At 43.5% G+C, this 19081-nt stretch overlaps 1 protein-coding gene across 1 annotated transcript in view; it reads left to right on the top strand.

The window, feature by feature from the left end:
- Positions 1-212: 212 nt before the first annotated feature.
- Positions 213-19081, top strand: part of ADAP1 (ArfGAP with dual PH domains 1) — a 455296-nt gene continuing 436427 nt past the window's right edge. The window contains exon 1 of the mRNA XM_086940564.1: positions 213-543. Coding sequence (XP_086796690.1) covers positions 459-543 — 85 coding nt within the window. The 5' untranslated portion in view covers positions 213-458. The remainder of the gene's footprint in view (positions 544-19081) is intronic.

Below are 19081 nucleotides of genomic sequence, written 5' to 3'. Positions count from 1 at the left end.
CAACCTCCAGGCGAATATCTGATTAATTAAAGCCCAGTAGTGGTGGAAAGTCCAGGTGCAGGTAGATTAGACCTGTACTGTACGTCATCACATATTGCAACCGAAATACGTGTAAAATCTGAACTCGGGCGACAGGTAATTTTAATGTCTCAATGCGTGCAGAGGTGCGCGCCCCTGGGCGGCCGCCAGAGGGCGCCCTCCGAGCAGCAGCTGCAGCCCGAGGGCTCCAGGAATGCGGAACCAGAGCAGAGCCGGTGCTTGCGAGCAGTGAGCTGCACTTTGAATGGCTGGGGAGGAGGGCTCCGGCCGGGATACACTCCGGAGCTGCAGGTAATGCCGCGCCGCCCGCGATGAGAGAGGAGCCCGCCGCCTGCCCTCAGCCCCTGCGCCCAGAGTCCGCCCGGAGGTAGGAGGCACCGGAGAGGGGAGCGGGGCACCCCCAGCCGCCCGCGGGCACCATGGCAGAGGAGAGGAACAAGAGAGCCTTGCAGGAGCTCATCCAGAGGCCGGGGAACAGCGTGTGCGCCGACTGCCAAGCCCCCGGTAAGTCACCCGCTCCCAGCGTGCCCGCCTGGGGCGTCCTGACTGTGTGATCTGCGGCTCCTGCCTGGGCGTGTCCTGCGGATGGCTGAGCTGTCACTGTCTGGGATGGTCCCGCTGCACCTGCCCGGGTGTGTTGCCTGCTCTGCCCGGCCTTATGTCCCACCGATGCCCCTGTGGTGGGCTTGTCCCGACACGACCCCTGTGGGTGCTTCTGGGGAGCGGGCACGCTGCCTCCTCTTCTTCCGTCTTTCCTGGTGTTTGCTGCTTGTTCCCTTTATTTCAGGGTGTACTGTTGCCTCGATCTTTTCATCCTCTATCCCGTGGCTCCCTGTCGGTCTGTCCTGTCACCTCCTCCCTGTTGTCTACCTGTAAGTGTAAACCCTCCTCTCTGACTTGCTTCCTTTTAACTCTGTCCTCTTTGGCAGTGTGTATTGTGTACGTCTCCTGTCTGCTGGTACCTGACTCCAGACTTTGCGTTCTCATGCATGCCAACTGTCTGTGCCCTCATGCCCCTTGTCTGTGCCCTCATGCCCCCTGTCTGTGCCCTCATGCCTCCTGCCCTCATGCCACCTGTCTGTGCCCTCATGCCTCCTGTCTGTGCCCTCATGCCTCCTGTCTGTGCCCTCATGCCTCCTGTCTGTGCCCTCTGCCCCCTGTCTGTGCCCTCATGCCTCTTGTCTGTTCCCTAATGCTTCCTGTCTGTACCCTCTGCCCCCTGTCTGTGCCCTCATGCTTCCTGTCTGTGCCTTCATGCCTCCTGTCTGTGCCCTCATGCCTGTGCCCTCATCCCTCCTGTCTGTGCCCTCCTCCCTCCTGTCTGTGCCCTCATGTTGCCTTCATTCCTCCTGTTTGTGCACCCATGCCTCCAGTCTGTGCCCTCATGCCTCCTGTCTGTGCCCTCATGCCTCCTGTCTGTGCCCTCATGCCTCCTGTCTGCCCCTCATGCCTCCTGTCTGCCTTCTCATGCCTCCTGTCTGCCTTCTCATGCCTCCTGTCTGCCCCCTCATGCCTGCCCCCTCATGCCTCCAGTCTCTTCCCTCATCCTTGAAGCCTCGTGTGTGGACACTCACGCCTCCGGTCTCTGCTGTCACTCATTGTCTATGCTGTCTATGAATCTTCTGTCTGCTCTCTCCTGCACCCCCCCCCCCCGCGTGTTTTTAGTCCGAGAGCTCCCTGACTGTTCCTCCTCCCTCGTCCTGTCTTTGTGTTAACCAGCCCCCCACCTGTGTGTCACCAGCCCCCCCATGTGTGTCACCTGCCCCCCCCCCCCCCCACCCACCACGTGTGCATCTAGTGTCTCGTGTCTGCATGTCTCGGTGCCCGGGTGCATCGGGGCACTTGGCACTGCTGCAGCAGGGAGCGGCGCCGCTGCACGCCTCGGGTGGACCTTGCCCCCCCGAGCGGAGGGCGTGTGTGGGTAGAGCCTGGTACCAGCCAGGACAGCCACGGGCTCCCATTAATGGTGCCGCTCCCAGTTGCCAATAATGCCCTCTCAGCATCTTCCTGGGGTCTGAGGTGGCGGCAGCGGCTGCCCGCGCCTCGCGCAGCTCCTAGATGACAATGACATCAGCCTGTGCCAGCCCTTCCCGGGCTCCCAGACGCGCCCCTCCCACGTCTCTCCCACCACACGCGCTGCCTTTACCAATGTTTCAGCAGTCACCTTTGTTTGGGAACATTTTTGGATTTTGATTCTTTCGGTTTGGGCCTCCCACGTTCTATTTTATCTGTGAAATAAGTTTATGTTAATTTGTCCTGACCTTTGACCTATGTTTTTTACCCTTTACCTTTGAATTTGACTTTGAACTTGTGCTTCTAACCAATGCCATTTGCTTTCTGTCTTCTGGTTCAGATCCGTGACAGTTGCCTGTGGATATTTTCCTTTGACCTTTGTTTTTATTGTTTAGTTTATGACGTTTGACATCTGAGGTTGAACCTGTGATTTTGACCTTTGACATTTAGTTTCAGTCTTCTAATTTTACCTGTGATATTTATTTAAGGACAGTTTATTCCGATCCTTTGCCTGTTGTTCTATTCTCCAGGTTCTGATCTTTGGCAATTGTTTTTCAATATGTGATTCTGATCATTGACTTTTGGTTTTATTCTTCTGATTTGTGTTTGAAACATTTTGGTACCAGCATTTTACTGTGACCCTTGACTCTTCTGATTCGGATCTGAGATTTGCTTAGGGTCATTTTCTTGTGATATTTTACCTTTTGGTTGTATTATTTAAGTTTCCAACATTTGATATTTTACTTTGAATCAGTGGTCATGACCTCTGACGTTTAGTTTTATTTTATTGATTCTTACCTGTGACATTTGGTTATTAGCATCAAATTCCGACCTATGACATTTGGTTGAATACCTTTTGCTTTTTAGTTTGAAAAGCACCTTTAAACATGTTCTTCTGATAGGTGATTTTGTTATTTTGTTTTTTTATTTGTGATATTTTTGTTCTTTTATTCTAACCTATCACAATTTGCCTTGGACGATTTGTTCTGACATTTGATGTTTGGCATTTGCTTTCCAGCTGTAATGTTTGTGATTTTGCCCTTCAAAGCTGCCATTGGGTCTCTGCTACATATGTTTGATTCTGACCTGTGCCCTCAGCTGTCGGCTTTTAATTTTGCTCCTTTATGTTTGGATCCAACCAGTTGACTCTTTTATTTGGTGTTTTGTTTCCAAAGTCTGGTCCAGGCCTTCGGCATTTTGATTTAAAATCTCCATCAGTTTTTCCATGCATCCATTTGAAGAAGCTGCTTTTCCCTCATGAAATGTCATTAAATGCCAGAACAAGACAATCCCTAAATACAGCGTAGGACAAAGAACGAGCATTTGCAATGTAATAGGTCTCGCATTTGTGAGAGTTTGAGCTATTGGCATTGTAAATGACAATCATTTGAAAAATGGAAAGGAGGTGTAGCAAACACTTTATATCTCATGTGCCATTTCCTATAGGGTGAGTCTCTATACTAAAGCAGTAAACGTGATATCATGATAGAAAGTTAATAAATAGCAAATTTTATAAAAATAGTATTCATTTAGTTATATTTTTTCTCAATTTCTTTTTTTCATATATATTTTTCTCATAAGTTTTTTACACTCAATTTATGGAATTTATATCACTCTGAATAAATATGACATATATTGGACAACATTTAGAAAAAACATAAACATGAACAAGACTTCAAATGACTAGATGGTCAGAGGACTATTGAAGTTGGCAATGCGGTGGGTTGGAACACTACGCGTGTATCGGCCACTGCCTTCATCAGGAGACCGTCATTTGCAACAAAATAATATAAACATAAAAAAATCGGACAAGACAAGGCGTCTTTGTTCGTGGTCAACTGTTGTAGAGACCTGCTTGATTAACAGGCTCTTTTTATCTTAGCAGAGATTTCTTTATTTATATCCACAACCTATGGAGTGTTCCTACCCGAACGCGGACGGCGGCTTTATCATCTCCAGAACTCCAGACCCAAGGCATAATATATCCATATCGAGAGACCTGGTTTAGTATCGGTTAAACAAAGCAACAAAAAGCGTCCATTTCTACAGGTCTTGTGTGGAGAATACGCTCATCATAGCCTTCTCACAGGAGTCTACATCTCTAAATAAAGAGACTACCCGCATGCTAAAGTACTTACATCAGGTATGATACTGCGTTCATTTTTGTTACAACCACTATGAGAGAAGAGAGAGAGAAAATAAGAATAAACCTGGTTCCTTTGGATGCCTAAACAAAATAAACTGGTATTATTGACTATCTTATGTGTAACCTGATATGAAAGACCAATTCCCTTCAATACCCAAAGAGCAAAGAAAATCTAGTTAATACTCGAACACTCCATAGGTAACCACCTTACATAAACTGCACAGGGCTGATCACCCGTATTGTCTCAGGGGATGTGGGGAGGAGGGAACGTTGCTACATACACTCTGGGAGTGCCCGACTATTGCTGAATATTGGCGACAGGTATTACGTACTATTTCCCAGACTCTTGAGATATCCCTTACACCTGACCCGCATGTGTGTCTGCTGAATGTATGGGGTCCAAATGACCTGACGCACCAGGGACGACAGTGGGCCATTGTGGGTATTATGGTAGCCAAGCGGTATATAGCGCAGAGATGGGGGGCGACAGATGCACCAACTTTGTTGCAATAGTGCAGGAACATGGATATGCTTCTGGTGATTGAGCGGGCAGTGTATAAAATGAGAGCTAACCCTCGCAAGTGTCACAAGGTTTGGCTGCCCTGGAACAGCTACCGGGGAGACCTATGTGAACCTCTACCAGAGGAGGACCTTAATAGTTCAGAGGACGAGGAGGAGGTAGCCTGAATAACTTGTCAACGGCAAGTAAATGCTGACAGTACGGTGTGTAGGGATCGACAGGATGAACAGCCAGTTCCTTAAGGAGCCCTGGGGAGTGGGAGGGATAGGATGAGTACCTGGGCTGAACTGTCAGTGTGGGAGAACAGACACAGGGTCGTTGAAATGTATGTTACTTAGCAAGCCTACTGAGTCACAAGTTAAGTTACGGTTATAAAATATAAAAGTAGGACGGATTCGGATCTTTCCGGGCATGATTATCGTATTTTCTGCTGTATTGTCCATACATTGCTGCCAGACCGGAGGTTGTCGGCTGAATAGCTGTGTATATATTATTCCAAATTATTGAAATGTATAGCAGCCGGCCTCAGGGTTGTGGGCAAAATGCTGTGTATATTGAGCAGATGTTAATAAAAGTCTTACGACCAAAAAAAAAAAAAAATACCAGAACAAGACAATCCCTAAATACAACTTTGGACAAAGAACAAGCTTTTGCAATGCAATAGGTCTCACATTTGTGAGAGTTTGAGCTATTGGCATTGTAAATGACAATGCCCTTTTTTATCTGTTTTGATGATTACCCCTTAAATAAAAGGCATTGTCATTTACAATGACAATAGCTCAAACTCTTATAAATGTGAGACCTATTTCATTTCAAAGAAGCGGCCGGCTGGCCACCATTGTCCCGAGCTGCTTGGAAAGTGAGAGAGAGCATGGCATGCTGAATGTTACAGGAACGCCAAAGCTTAAGGAGTTAGGTCCCGGGACGTGGGGGGGGGCTGGACCCTTTTTCAAAATCATACATATACAACTTGCTCCCCTCACACTTCTTTTCTGCTTGATAATTTAAAGCACATAAATCAGGACTACTTCTTCAAATCATCAAGTTTGGAATGCCGATATCAAAAGATACTCCTTTTTATTTTCTGTAAGGTCATTGAAGGACAAATAAATTTTATGAGAAGAGGGCCAACTGAATACAAATAAATAAATCCAAATCGCAATTAATCCTGTTTCTTTCGTGGCCTTCTTAATGCCGACGCGTTTCGAACCCGTTAAATGAATAAACGGGATCTCGTCAGGGCTTTGTCACTTCTGTATCTTTATATTCTGTAACTTTATATGTTCCAAACTTGATGATTTGAACAATTGCCGCCATATGAAAATAATGTGCATATATGTTTCATTTTTGTTCATTGTTGATGTTTTGAAATTAATGTGTTGGTAATTCTTGTTTTGTATATTTGTCATTTAGTGTTACATGTTGCGTGTCTTTTTCAAACATGATATAAAAGAATTTTTGTATTTGAAAATTGAAAAGTGAAGGGTGAAATTAAATAAACCCACATATTCAGAAGTAGTCCTGATTTATGTGCTTTAAATTATCAAGCAGAAAAGAAGTGTGAGGGGAGCAAGTTGTATATGTATGAATGTTACAGGAAAGCATGTCGTGCCTGCAGAAGGAGAAACTCATTAAAGAAAATAGTGCTTACAGACTAAATAAGACGTACTGTGTATCAACAGAAGTAAAAGGGCCAGTCCTCATGGGAGGTTACAAAAGAAGACAAGGCAATACTAACGAGGGACTAACAGGCCTATTGAAGAATCGGAAGCCAGCATTTATAAAGGACAATGACACAAGCCAATGACGAAGTTGGGCAGAGAGTAGGTGGAGCTTCAAATCCATACTCGAATACAACATGCCTCGCAGAGCAGCGCATGCACTGCCCAGGTTCGACCTAAAAATGAGAGAAAAGCATGTACTAGGACATTGCAGACAGTGTTTAAACTCAGCACACGACTCATTTCTTACATCTGTCCTGATAATCAATAGATTATTAAACATAGGAATCTGCTTTTAAAGACACTGGTCACACAATGGGCGTACAGATGAGTTCTGGTCAGTTCTTCGTTTTTTTAATCTGTGGATTCTTAGGAAAAATCTTTATCTGTCCGCCTGCTGACATAAAGTAATAATTCTAAGTGCCTTTGTCTCCTCTGGGATCAATTATTGCAATGCAGGTTACTTAGGGGTACGGGTTAAAGCGATACAGAGGCTGCAGCTGATATAGGACACTGAGGAAAAGATACTTTTGCCCCTTCACATCACTACCATATCTCTGCGGCTCTGATTGCTCTACATCAGCTTCCAGTTTGAGAACGCATTAAGTTTCAAGTCTTTTGCCGAGTGCGTAAGGCATTGCACGCACTTTCCTCCAGACTTGCTTGGTATCGTCGACCACTCAATCTTCGATCTGCAGATCTTTTTCGTCTTCAAATTCCATTTTGCAAATGGGTGCTTAGTGGTGGAAGAGCCTTCTATAGCAGCCGATCCCTGTTGAACGCAATGCCCCTGCTGCTACATAAGGAGTAAAGGCTTCCCAGATGCAGGGTAGGCCTTTACTATAGACCCGACTATACCCTCACTGACTATTATTTGTCTCACAATTTTATCTCATGTTCACTTTTGCTTGGCTCTGTGGAGCCCCTTCAAGCGTTCCCTTGAGTTGTTGCGCTTCATCGATACAGATCCATTGCAAAGTTTTTGGCCATTGTCCCCACACCGTATTTCTCACCGATCCCAAGGGAACCAGGGAAGTTGGGGACAGACACATGCCCCTGTCCCAGAATTAGTAGCCATTTCATAAAGCCAGTGCTTAATTTGTGCTGGTGGTTGTAGGTGGCGGGCAACATTACTAATTTTTGGGGACCGGGTCTTATTTTTCATCATTAGACTCTAACCCAGAGCAAGAGGGAGGAAGGAGTCAAAGAGAGTAGAAAATAGTCACAAAACGTAAAAACTGGGATGAAAAAGAACATGCAAGTGTGAAATAAAGAGACCGGATGTGTAGGGTGGTGGAAGATAGAGGCCTGACGTAGAATCAAGACTAGTTCTCCGTGTCATTCTGCAGCCCTGGTATTCAGCAGATCTGGCATTTGGCAGTGCTAGCATTCTGCAGAAAAACTGTGGTGGTGCACTTACCTTTCTTTAATAGATGAACCTTTGCATAAAGTTGACGAAACTCTTTGACAATCTTTACAATGAGGGCCTCCTTAATTTTCATATTCACAAGGCTGGGCCGCAGACCTGAAAGTGTGTTTATAGTTTCTTACACCTTTACATGGAGAAACAAAACAGAGTAACATAGAGAGATGCTAGCAGAGAGAGAGAATTAGATTTGCAAGAATATTTCATGATATCATTTTCCATCACTGTGCTGTAAGCTCCGGATAGGCCAAATATATTGTCCCTGTTTTACTGTTTGGTAGGACCCAAAAAAGGATGTTTTGAGTTTGGTAACTACCTGTGTAGTTTAGCTGAGAATGTGCCTTTGTCGCTGAGCTATAGAAGGTTACCATTGCATGACTAACCCGCTGGTCAGATAAAGCTGTCCGGTAGCCAGCCCTAGACTTCCCAGTCTTTATTTGTCTTGCGTAGTTGCCAGTGTTTGCAGCAGTTATTTGCTGTAACCAAGGTTGCCTTATCCGAAAGTATAGAGAAGCCTCGTTTGTGTAAGCTTCCAGCCCGTGACCTTTGGTCGCCATGGCCACTGGTGCAGAGTCTGTCTTCCCTTTCCATGAGATTAGAGAGTAAATAAAGATGGAAGGTGTGGTGTTTTTTGCAACACTTCCTCTTTATAGAGATGTGAACAGAAACTCTTCAACTAAGTGACCGTGAGTGTGCGAGCAGAACTACCTCCCACAATCTCGAGACTATGAGGCTTCAATGAGTTTGCACAGGATTAAATCATATACAGTATGACAATATTGAAGTCTCCTTTATATGTACAACTGCTGTCTTCAAAATCCATTTTTTTGCAATAGCAGCAGATAACTAATAATATTGATCATTTATATAATGTTCATTACAATCAAATTGTTACCTTATGTTATTCAATAGGGGTTATTACAAATAATTGTAAAAAGAATAGCACAGGGGTCTGCAATAGTCAATGTTAAAAAACACAAAAGTGCATGTTAAAAGAAAAAAACAGAATTAACCTAGCACAAATTAAAATTTGTTTGCCCCTTTAGATGACAACAGACTAAAAAGTTGTTGTGATGATATACAAGACTTAAATTGGGAATTCATTCATGTGTATTGTTAACTGTCTAAGAATAGTGATTTATTAAGGCTTGAAGCCCTCACTTACCGGCCAGGTGACTTCCTTCATCAAAGGACTCCTCTTCACGCCCGGAGGCTTGCGCTTACACCCCGCCAACGCGAGGGAGATCTTATTTTATATGATCATGCAAGTGTCACAAAGAGATCCAACGCCTTCTTTATTAAAAGCATCTTTCACAAAGCTTTAGCTATATTAAAGTAGTTTTGTACAATCAAAAATGAATTCCGTCCTCAAGATCAAAAGAACATAACAACTTAGTAACAACATTCCAAGGTATTTATATTGTTTTTTACAGGGGTAATTGACCCATTCAAAAATCATATTGGGTCAGTAGGCTATGCAATTTCCCCATATAATTCACAGGGCATAGCGCATGGCCGGTAATAGCAGAATACCATGTGTATTAGAACCAAATCCATGTTCAAGATTTTTAAACCAAGATTTGAGCACATGAAGACAGCCTTTCCAAATTACAAGGAAATACCTATCCGATTCAACTTGTCAAAACACAGGACTAAACAAGCAAGCCCAGAATTAATGGTGCCATTTCAAAATGGCATGAATGATTCTCCATTCTCTATATTCTTTTGATGGTTTTAGGTTGTTTGATCCCGATGATAGAAGAAACAAAAACAAATATCCATAGATAAACACTATTGTACAAGGTAGATTTGCCTTACAAATATTATACATAGACCAGTCCCAAATTTCTAAATTATCAGTCCCCGGGAATCATCATCCCTGCTGCCATGACAACCCACTATCCTGTTGTTCTCAGTTACAACTGCATCCATCATTATAGCCCATAGAAATAATTTTTGAGAAAACTGCTTACAACACAATGAAATGTATTTAACGTAAAGAGAACTGAACTATCTTTTAAACATTCTTCCTCAAACTTTTATTGTAAACTTTTATTGCAAATACTGTTTCCTTTTTCCACTTTATGATATAATGTGTATAATAATGCTTTTATGGATTTCTATCATGAAATACCGAATAAAGAATTTACTTACTTACTATAGCCCATATTCTTTGCAACATTATCTGTCTTGTTTTAATTACAATTTTGGTAGGCTGCCTGATTTCATGCAATTTCTGAATTTGCTGACAGCCTCGTCTTTATTGCATAGTCCATATCACACCTTAAACCAATAAAGAGACACTGTACAATGGTCTTGGTTGAGGTGTTGTCATTTCACAACATCACCTCGACTATTGTGAATGAAATCTTAGAGTAAATTTGCCAATACGAGGGGTATCTCCTACCTACCTTACATTCAAGAAAAGGCAGCTCATCTATCTCAATATTCAATTTATCAGTCTCATACTCAACCATTTTTTAATGTTTGTAAACTACTTACCCTTTAAGGCTCTGTATTTCCCACCACTACACAAACACAAATCGAAGCATATCTTGCCCACCACGCGTCATCTAACCATCTAACAATTGCATTTGTATGTTGGTTACTGACGAGTAATCACTGAATAAGTTACACAAACTAAACTGCTTGCATAATAGAAAAAAACGGGTTGTATGAAACAATATTGCGGTCAACATAATGGCCTACAGATCTGCAACATGGCCATAAAAAACTTTATAAAAACATAGTCTAGGTAAGTTTAGATTTACTTTAATTAACTCCACCACAATATTATTTTGGGAGTTGCTATTAGGTCACAATCCTTCAGGAAGCTCACATTTGGACTGCAGTTTGGTGGCACAACACATAAAAAAAGTTTAATCAACAATAGATTTCGCCGCATAAGTCATAGGTTATTTTAGGTTATATCAAGCTAAATATTTTAAACGCAAGGATACCTACTACAGAACTTCCAGAGGGACGGTTTTATTGGGTAAAAATCATCATCTAATGTGCCCCAAAGTCCATTGAGTGCTAGTGTTTCTGGTTCAAGGAAATTGGCGTTAAGAGCTAAGTGCTGATAGAGGTGTCAACTTCACAAGCCTCCTTCTGCTGCATGTCTAGTCCTCGTCGCCGTCCGTAGGCTGTCACGAAGCGTTGATGAGTTCAATTGGCAGTCACAGCACTTTAGGGCGATTATGATGGACATACCTATGGTGTGTGTGTCAGCCGCATCTAGAGCGAGGCCTGGACGGAGGGTGGGATGGAGTTAAGGATGATAAACTGTTAAGTTTCACGTATGGGAAATGCTCTTATCTGACTGGTTAAACACATTTTCATGAAATTTGCAGTGCAAATTTCACAAAAATATTTGCTCCAATTCTAGGACCTCAACTGCTGTGATGTGGAAAAGTGTACGTTTCTTCACTCTATTAATCTGTTCATGCCCTGCTCTTCAACTTGTAGATTATTCAATTGTTGATGAATAGCATAAAAAATGTGGAGCAGAGATTTTATCGCTTGATTAATGTCAGAACATTCCTACTGATTAATAGTCAAAGTTTAAGTATTTTTAAATCAAGCACAATTTCCATCCAGAGGAGGGTTCCTAAATCCCATGACATGTCTGCCGCGTCGAACTTAAAATGACGTGTATTTGTAAAGCACACATTCACCCAAGGGTATCTTGGCGTTGAATAACAGATGTTTATTTTTACCCAACTCAATGGTACTCCTTTAATCGACCTCATCAGGATGAAAGGCTGGGTTGACCTATCGGGATTTGAACCTGTGACCATGAGGTCAAGCACAGACCACTACAGTGGACGCATTAGTCCACTAAGCCACCAGACCTGGCTTCTCTGCTGTTGTTTCCCCGTGAACTGGAGATGTCTTGATTTAGTGGAATTTGTAGGAACAAAAAAGTGTGAATTTTGCCAAATAACCTTGTACAATGTTAACATTAATTAGTTCAAAATACCCCTTCAGAAATGCAAATTTGTCTTCATTCACTCCTAAACATTTAATTTTGTTTTTCATTGCCCAGGAAGAGGGTGAAAAATACACCAACCTCAACACACAGCAACCTCATCTAGATCCGTGTTTAGATGAATTGCTTTTCACAATTAACAATAATTGCGTGCGGGTCCGACTCTTATTTACTTTTTTTGTAAATGTTTTCTGAAACAACATTTACTCCGGAGCTTGTGAATGTTGTACATTTGAGCAAACTGTTAAAAGTAACATTAGAGTAATTGTCAACATTCAATGCAGGAAACAAACTAATATAAATAAGGACTTGAGATGTGTGGTGATTTACATTGAAGGAAATGCATCTTAAACAGTTGAGTCTTTACTTATTCATGGATCCACAGCAGGTTCGGATCAGTCTTGTGCCTGGAAGAGAGGTGCCAGTAAAGGGCATGTACCCCTGCAGGTACATTCAGAGTCCTGACATGGGCTGCCCCGTGAGACTTCGTCGCCATACCTTTTCGACGCGGACACTCATTGTATTGACATTTGAACAAGGAGAGGCCTAATGAGCAATGTGGGCCGCAGAAATGGTAACCCCTGGGTGGTAGGATGGATACATTATGCCTGAGGATGTAACCAAATGTATCGATTTGTCTCAGTGTCTGGCGCCAATGGCAGACTCACTACGTGATTTTACCCTGATGTATTTAAGTAGAAAAAATATGATTGGTCCATTTCCATGGCATTTCTGCCTCTCTCTGGTGTAAGGCAGGATGTGTAACCCTCACTCTGAGAGCCAGGCCGCACACTAGCAGAACGCCGGCTAATGATAGAAGGGCGCTTTACAAGGCCACAGTGGTTAACAGGCAATTGAGGGATTTGTTTAATTTGATTTGTTTAATGTGTGTTCGGGATCCATAAATGAGACGTGTTTTAAAATAATAGCAAAATACAGAAACCCAAAAAACATTATAAAGAGAGTGGTTTCTAAAAATGTTAACTATAGCGTCTCATCTTCGTTTTTCACGCCATTGAAATGCTAGTATCATCAGGACTACAGAAAAGAACACCGTAAGATACAAACATGAATAATACATGTATTTTCTGTCCATCATTTACAGATCATGAAATACCACTACATAAAACTCTCATGATGGATGACCTATACGGTTGGGCCGCCAACAGTTTTTGTGTGACGCTAATTGTGGCATCCGCTGACATGGCGCTCATATGCCTTTCAGTGTGATGCATACGTGACACGCACGAGACCACCTTCCCCTGAATGAGGAATGACTTCGGAACCGTGTGATAACAGGGACCTGGCTATTTAGAAAGCTGAGAGTCTGGCATATGAGATCAACATTAGTACTATTGGAGAAAAGAGCAGGGTCCCCTGAGCTCAGTAGGAGCACATCAGTCACTTATGAATGTATGTTGCTACCCCGCAGTCTTTTTCCCCGCAGGTAATCACAACGCGGTCGTTACAATGACCGTGTTGTGATTCCCGCGTACCATTACTCTGCAAGTCTGAACAATGACTTGCGCGGGGGGGGCGCTGGATGTTGGAATGGTATAATTTACTATTCCAACTCCAGTCTGTGTGGACAATAGGGAAGTTGTTGGATTTTAAATCCAACCCCTCCACCCCCCCTCCGCAAGTCGTTGTTCCCGACTTGCGGAGTAACGGTATGCGGAATCACAACGCAGTCGTTGTAACAACCGAGTTGTGATTCCCAGCGGGGAAAAAGATTTGTGGTAAGCGCTGTTTAACGTCACTTATAAGGAATGTCGAGACAAGTTGAAAGGACTGGAGGTGAGCTGAGGCTAGATCACAAGATCGAAGGGCGGACTGAAGTATAAGTCCGAGCCTGAGAGGGAGCCGGGGTGGACAGTACGGTGATCATCTGAAAGGAGTCTTAGGACCGTGGGCTCAAGATTCAGGGGGCAACTAATGGATGGGAACTAGTTTGGGAGAATCCAAGCTGGAAAATGTGCATGCCTAGGTGGGCATTGTGAATATTAGTTATTTGAAATAATTAAGATTGTTATGTAAAATAATTAAAGGATTAAACAAATTAACACGTCGGCCTTTTTGCAACATAGGGAGTGCCAGTAATGATCCAAAAACAAGGGAAGAAATGACCAGAAAGATATTCAAAATGCATGAGCAGAAGAGCACAATGTCCAATATTTCGTCGTTCTACTCAAACAGAGGGTGTTATTTTTCTAAGAGCCCAACCAGTATAAAGAGCTCTGAAACACTCCACGCTGTTCAAAAGGAGTTCACCGAATCTATCCAATCAACCACCAGGGTAGGAAAATCCAACACTTAACTCCCGGCCTCATAGACCTTCAGTGGCTGCCCCTTGAGGCCAGGCTCACACTAATATTGCCCGTCTGAAAAAATCCTAACCGCCCAGGCTACTGACCAACTTTGGAGCTTGGAAAGCCCTCAGACGTCTTTGAACACCAACATTTATATTCATACTGGTGTAGAAACCATCCTTAATCTTTCAGGAGTTGTGATGTGGAACTCCAGGGCCTGCCGAGATGCGAACCCGGCTGTCTTGGATATCATTATGTAAAAACGTAGACAAATTCCTCCTTTATGATTGGAGAGTACCACAATTACCTTCTTCCTAGCCCTCTTGGAAAATGTTCCCATGATTCTTGACCCCCTCAATGTTTATGCCTCCCTCCCAGTATTAGTTTTCCTCCCCTCTACTCCATCCTGCTCCACCAGTCCCCCACATCTTCCGCATCATGCCAGGGATGCTACTTGCAAGGGTTTGGTTAGATCGTTGTCCTGTCTAAATCTGTTCTTTGTAAGGTGCTCTGAAGCTACTCGTGTGGAGCAGCACTATAAGAAGCAATCTATAAATCTTTTAAAGAAACCCAATCTTGATCCCAAAGTCCACACTAATTACAGACCCATCTCTCTCTTGCCCGCCCTTGCGAAAGTGGTCGAGAAGCATGTTCATCTTACCCTTGCCAACTTTCTTGAATCCAACAATATCCTTCACTCATCACAGTCTGGGTTTCGATCTAACATGAGCACCGAGACTGCGTTGCTCGAAGTCACTGAGGCCATTAGGGAAACCTTAGACACCGGGGGAAAAGCCATGTTGGTGATGCTTGATCTATCGGTGGCCTTTGACACCGTCCCCCATGACCGTCTCCTTTCTAGACTCTGGGAGATCGGTCTAAGGGGGTCGGTGTTCAGCTGGTTTAAATCTTTCCTTGCCAATCGCCAACAAATGGTCTGGACTCCCCCTTTCTCTGCCAGGATGCCGCCACTGGAAGTGGGAGTGCCTCAGGGCTCTATATTGAGCCCCACACTCTTTAACATCTATATGTCCCCACTGGCGGCTCTGGCAGAAGCTCTTGGAGCTCAGATTGTGTCGTACGCTGATGATACCCTGCTTCTTTTCACGTGCGACAAGGGCTCCGACTTTAATGGTGAGAGCATCAGAGATTGCCTTGAGGCGGTTTTCGGCTGGTTTCAGCTGAACTGCCTCAAGTGCAATTCTGATAAATTGGAAGTACTTTTTTTTGGCTGCCCCCCCGATCCCAGGTTGAAGGCCTGGTGGCCTCCCGCTATGTTTCCCCCTGCAGGTGACTCAGTGGCCGCTAAAAATCTCGGGATACAAATTGATAATGGACTCACACTCAAATCCCAGATATCGGGCCTGGTGGGCAAATGCTTTGCCATCTTAAAGATGATTCAGAAATTTCTGCCCCTTCTGTCATTTGACCATAAAAGAGTTACAGTACAGGCACTGATCGGCGCTCGCCTAGATTATGCTAATGTACTGTATCTAGGCCTCCCTGAATTCCTCTTATCTCGCCTGCAAGTTGTTCAGAACTCGGCAGCGCGTGCCATATTTGGTCTTACCAGGAGGACCAGTGCCAGTGCTCTTCTCACCACTCTTCGCTGGCTCCCGATAAAAAAATGGATTATCTTTAAAACTATGACGTTGGCCTTTAAGTCACTGCACGGCCTGGGTGCCATGTATCTCCGGAAGCTGATGAATTTCTACTTTCCTTCTAGATCACTTAGATCTGCCTCCCTGGCCTTGGCCGTGGTTCCTGCTACGCAGCGGGTTAGGTGTGGCGGACGCTCCTTCAAACTTCTGGCCCCTCAGTTATGGAATGCCCTTCCTTTGTCCCTCAGAACCACTGACAATTTGCTTGCTTTCAGGAAAAGTCTAAAAACCCTGCTTTTCACTCAGTAAAGTAATTCCGCTCCCCTACCCTTCTGTTCAGTTGAGGATCTTAAGCGCTGGGACACTCCTCGGAGTAGCTGAGCGCTATAGAAATCCCCCATATAACATAACATAACATAACATAACATAACATAACATAACATAACATAACATAACATAACCCTTGATTATATTTTGGTTAAATGAATGCTGATGGTCTAGGGCAATTCATTTCACTCTATGCTTTGGTTTGTAGATCTGTTGATGTTTACGGTATCAGATATTTTGGGATTGAAAATATGTCTTGATACCATTTTTTACATACCTTTTCAGCACTATGTATGCATTTAAATGTTGTGCAATGGTGGCAGCCCCTTGTTGGTCCAGTAGTGTCCAGCTGCTCACCATTGTCCTGACTGTTGACTGGAAGGGATCCAAGTGGTGACTACTGTGTAGAGCTGAACATAGCGCATGTTAGGTGTAAAATAACTGTCCCCTCCATCCCCTAGGAATGATCCCGGCTCTCCTGGGTTTGGTTAATGTTATCCTTCTGTGCTGCATTCAGAATAGGAGCCTCGAGCTTCACTGAAGGTCCCTGTATCGTATCCTGGGCCGAAGACCAAGACACACACAGAAACTGCTCCTCACTACACACAAACCAGAAACCTCTCCTCAGCCTCCACCCACCCGTGCATCGTGCTCTTCCTTCTGTTGACGAAGGGCTTTCATTAAGACTGCCACGGCTACTTGTAGGTGTGTTGAGCATATTAGTTTCATCTTATGCTCACCAGCAGAAAATGACCGCAAGACATGAATGATTTCCATTGTACCTCCACATCCATCTTTATCGCACAACGTTGTGCGAATCTAGGCTGTCCGTGGTCAATAAGGGCAAGAGACAACTGTAGTATGTGGGTGAACTCCCACTCCCCCAGACTGAGGTTAACAGCTACCAGTTCCCAGCCTTCAAGGCCATGATCACAAAGGGCCAGCAATGCCAAGGAGAAAGTGAGGTGTGTGTGATGGCTTCAGGTCCATTCCACCAACCACCCTTGAAAGCCACGATAGAAGGATTGATGCAAATTTGCGACACCACTATAAGGGTCCATAGTGAGCCCTTGATCAAATCGGACACACCGGTGTACTGTACTTGTGCCGTGACACGTTTACTCATGTTTGTGCTTAGGGGCAAGTCAGGGTAATGATGGTCTTTGCCTTCCATGTGGTACACAAGCCAGTATTATAAAGTTACCCACAGTCTACATGGATCCGAGAGATTCTGTTGCTGTGGCTTTGTGCACCGCCCAATGGTTGGCACTGTGGTCTCTGGGCATAGAGCTGCTGCAATGGAATTGGATTTCTGGTTTGAATGAGTCTTTTTCTTTCGTATATCTAAAGCTCTTAGACTGTGTTTACATGGCTAAGGACACACATCACAATCACACATTTTTGTTTTGTTATGGTTGCCTTCAGAGTTTTACAAGATAACTTTTCTTGTATGAGAACACCATCTAATCACTGCAGTACATCTGATGAGGTTTGTGGGAACAGACACACAGTATGTGAAGAGTTTAGACAGAGTCAAACATTTGTAATTTTCAAGTTCAAAATGATTTTATTGAAGTGTTTTGTAGACAGAAGAAATAAACAAGTACAATACAAAAAGAATCAATCTTACATGCGTAAATGATGAAATGATGAAACATTTGTCATTTTAAGACTTTTTTTCTAAAATTTGAACCACTTTAGCAAAATGTGTGTAAGTGGCATTAAGAGAACCTATGGAATTGTAATATGTGCTGCATACGTGTCTGCTGCTGCACTGAAAGTGCACTGCATGTCCTTTACCTCTGGTTGAAGCTGGGAGGACCAATAATCCTTTATGTAGATCAGTCTTGGCTCTGTGTGATGGGCTGCCATACTGCTCTCTCTGAAGCAGCCATGTTGGAATGGTGCCTTCTGTTTAGCACTGCACCAGAGGCATGCTTATGGAAAGAGTGTCAAATATTCTGGGCATTCACTATCTGCATAAACAACAGCCTTTGTTAAAATGCCAATACTATTTGCAATACTAGTTTATTTAACATATAGTTGCATGTTTCAGCTTTTACTTACAAAGTATTAAACTTACAGAAAATTATTGAAACATAAATTAGGATGAAAGTATCGCCATGAGAAAATTGCTTTTATTACATGCAGCTAATATTAGAAATTTATATTGTGAAATGAAATTAAAACCACCCATGTTCTTAGTATAACAATTTATGGTGCGCTCCTTTCACTAATAGCGTTTTAAGTACAGCATACGTATCGTGAAAACAATTCACGGCTTGGTAATATTACAGCAGCTATTTCTTTCTTCATGTGTCGGTCACTTTGTATAAGCTAAAAGAAACATACACGTTTTTGTTGATAGACAAATAAAAATGTGTCCTACGTATTTGTCTTCGAGCTCAGGGTGCAAACTTGGACGTTTCTTTCTGAACACAAGGCAGCATTGCATCTTGAACATTTCACCAGTGGCATCTGAAGTGGGCTCCACACCTTCCTGGCTTTTTTGTTTTTTCAATTTGTTATTTATTTTTTATTTTTAAAAAAGGTAATACAACCTTGATTATTTAGTTTTTTAGATTGGACTAAGACAGTGTCTAATATGTCTTGCCAATGATATCCAAGCAATTCAATTAGACAGTGGTACCACACAGACAGGAAGCAATTCCCACCACACCCCTAGAGGTTCCTCCACCCCCAGCAGTGTTAGGGGTTTATACTAGTCTCTGGTTACCAAAGTCAGAGAATTCACACGGGAGGGGAGGGGCCACATCCCAGCTTCCTCATTCCTCCCTCATACGTTCAGACATGTTTCTTCATTGATGGATACAGAGATAAGATGGGAAAGATCAACCGATTAAGTCGGCATCGCTATTAGTCATAATAAATAGAACTTCTCCGGGGCTGATTTAGGCCTTGGCAGTGCAACAGAACTTGGAGGCAGCAGTGTTATACCAACAGGGCCCCCCACTGGTTGTACTGGGT

This window comes from Lissotriton vulgaris, chromosome 10, assembly GCF_964263255.1.
Source record: "Lissotriton vulgaris chromosome 10, aLisVul1.2, whole genome shotgun sequence".
In the NCBI taxonomy this organism is placed as follows: domain Eukaryota; kingdom Metazoa; phylum Chordata; class Amphibia; order Caudata; family Salamandridae; genus Lissotriton; species Lissotriton vulgaris.
This window is presented reverse-complemented; position numbering and strand designations above follow the sequence as displayed.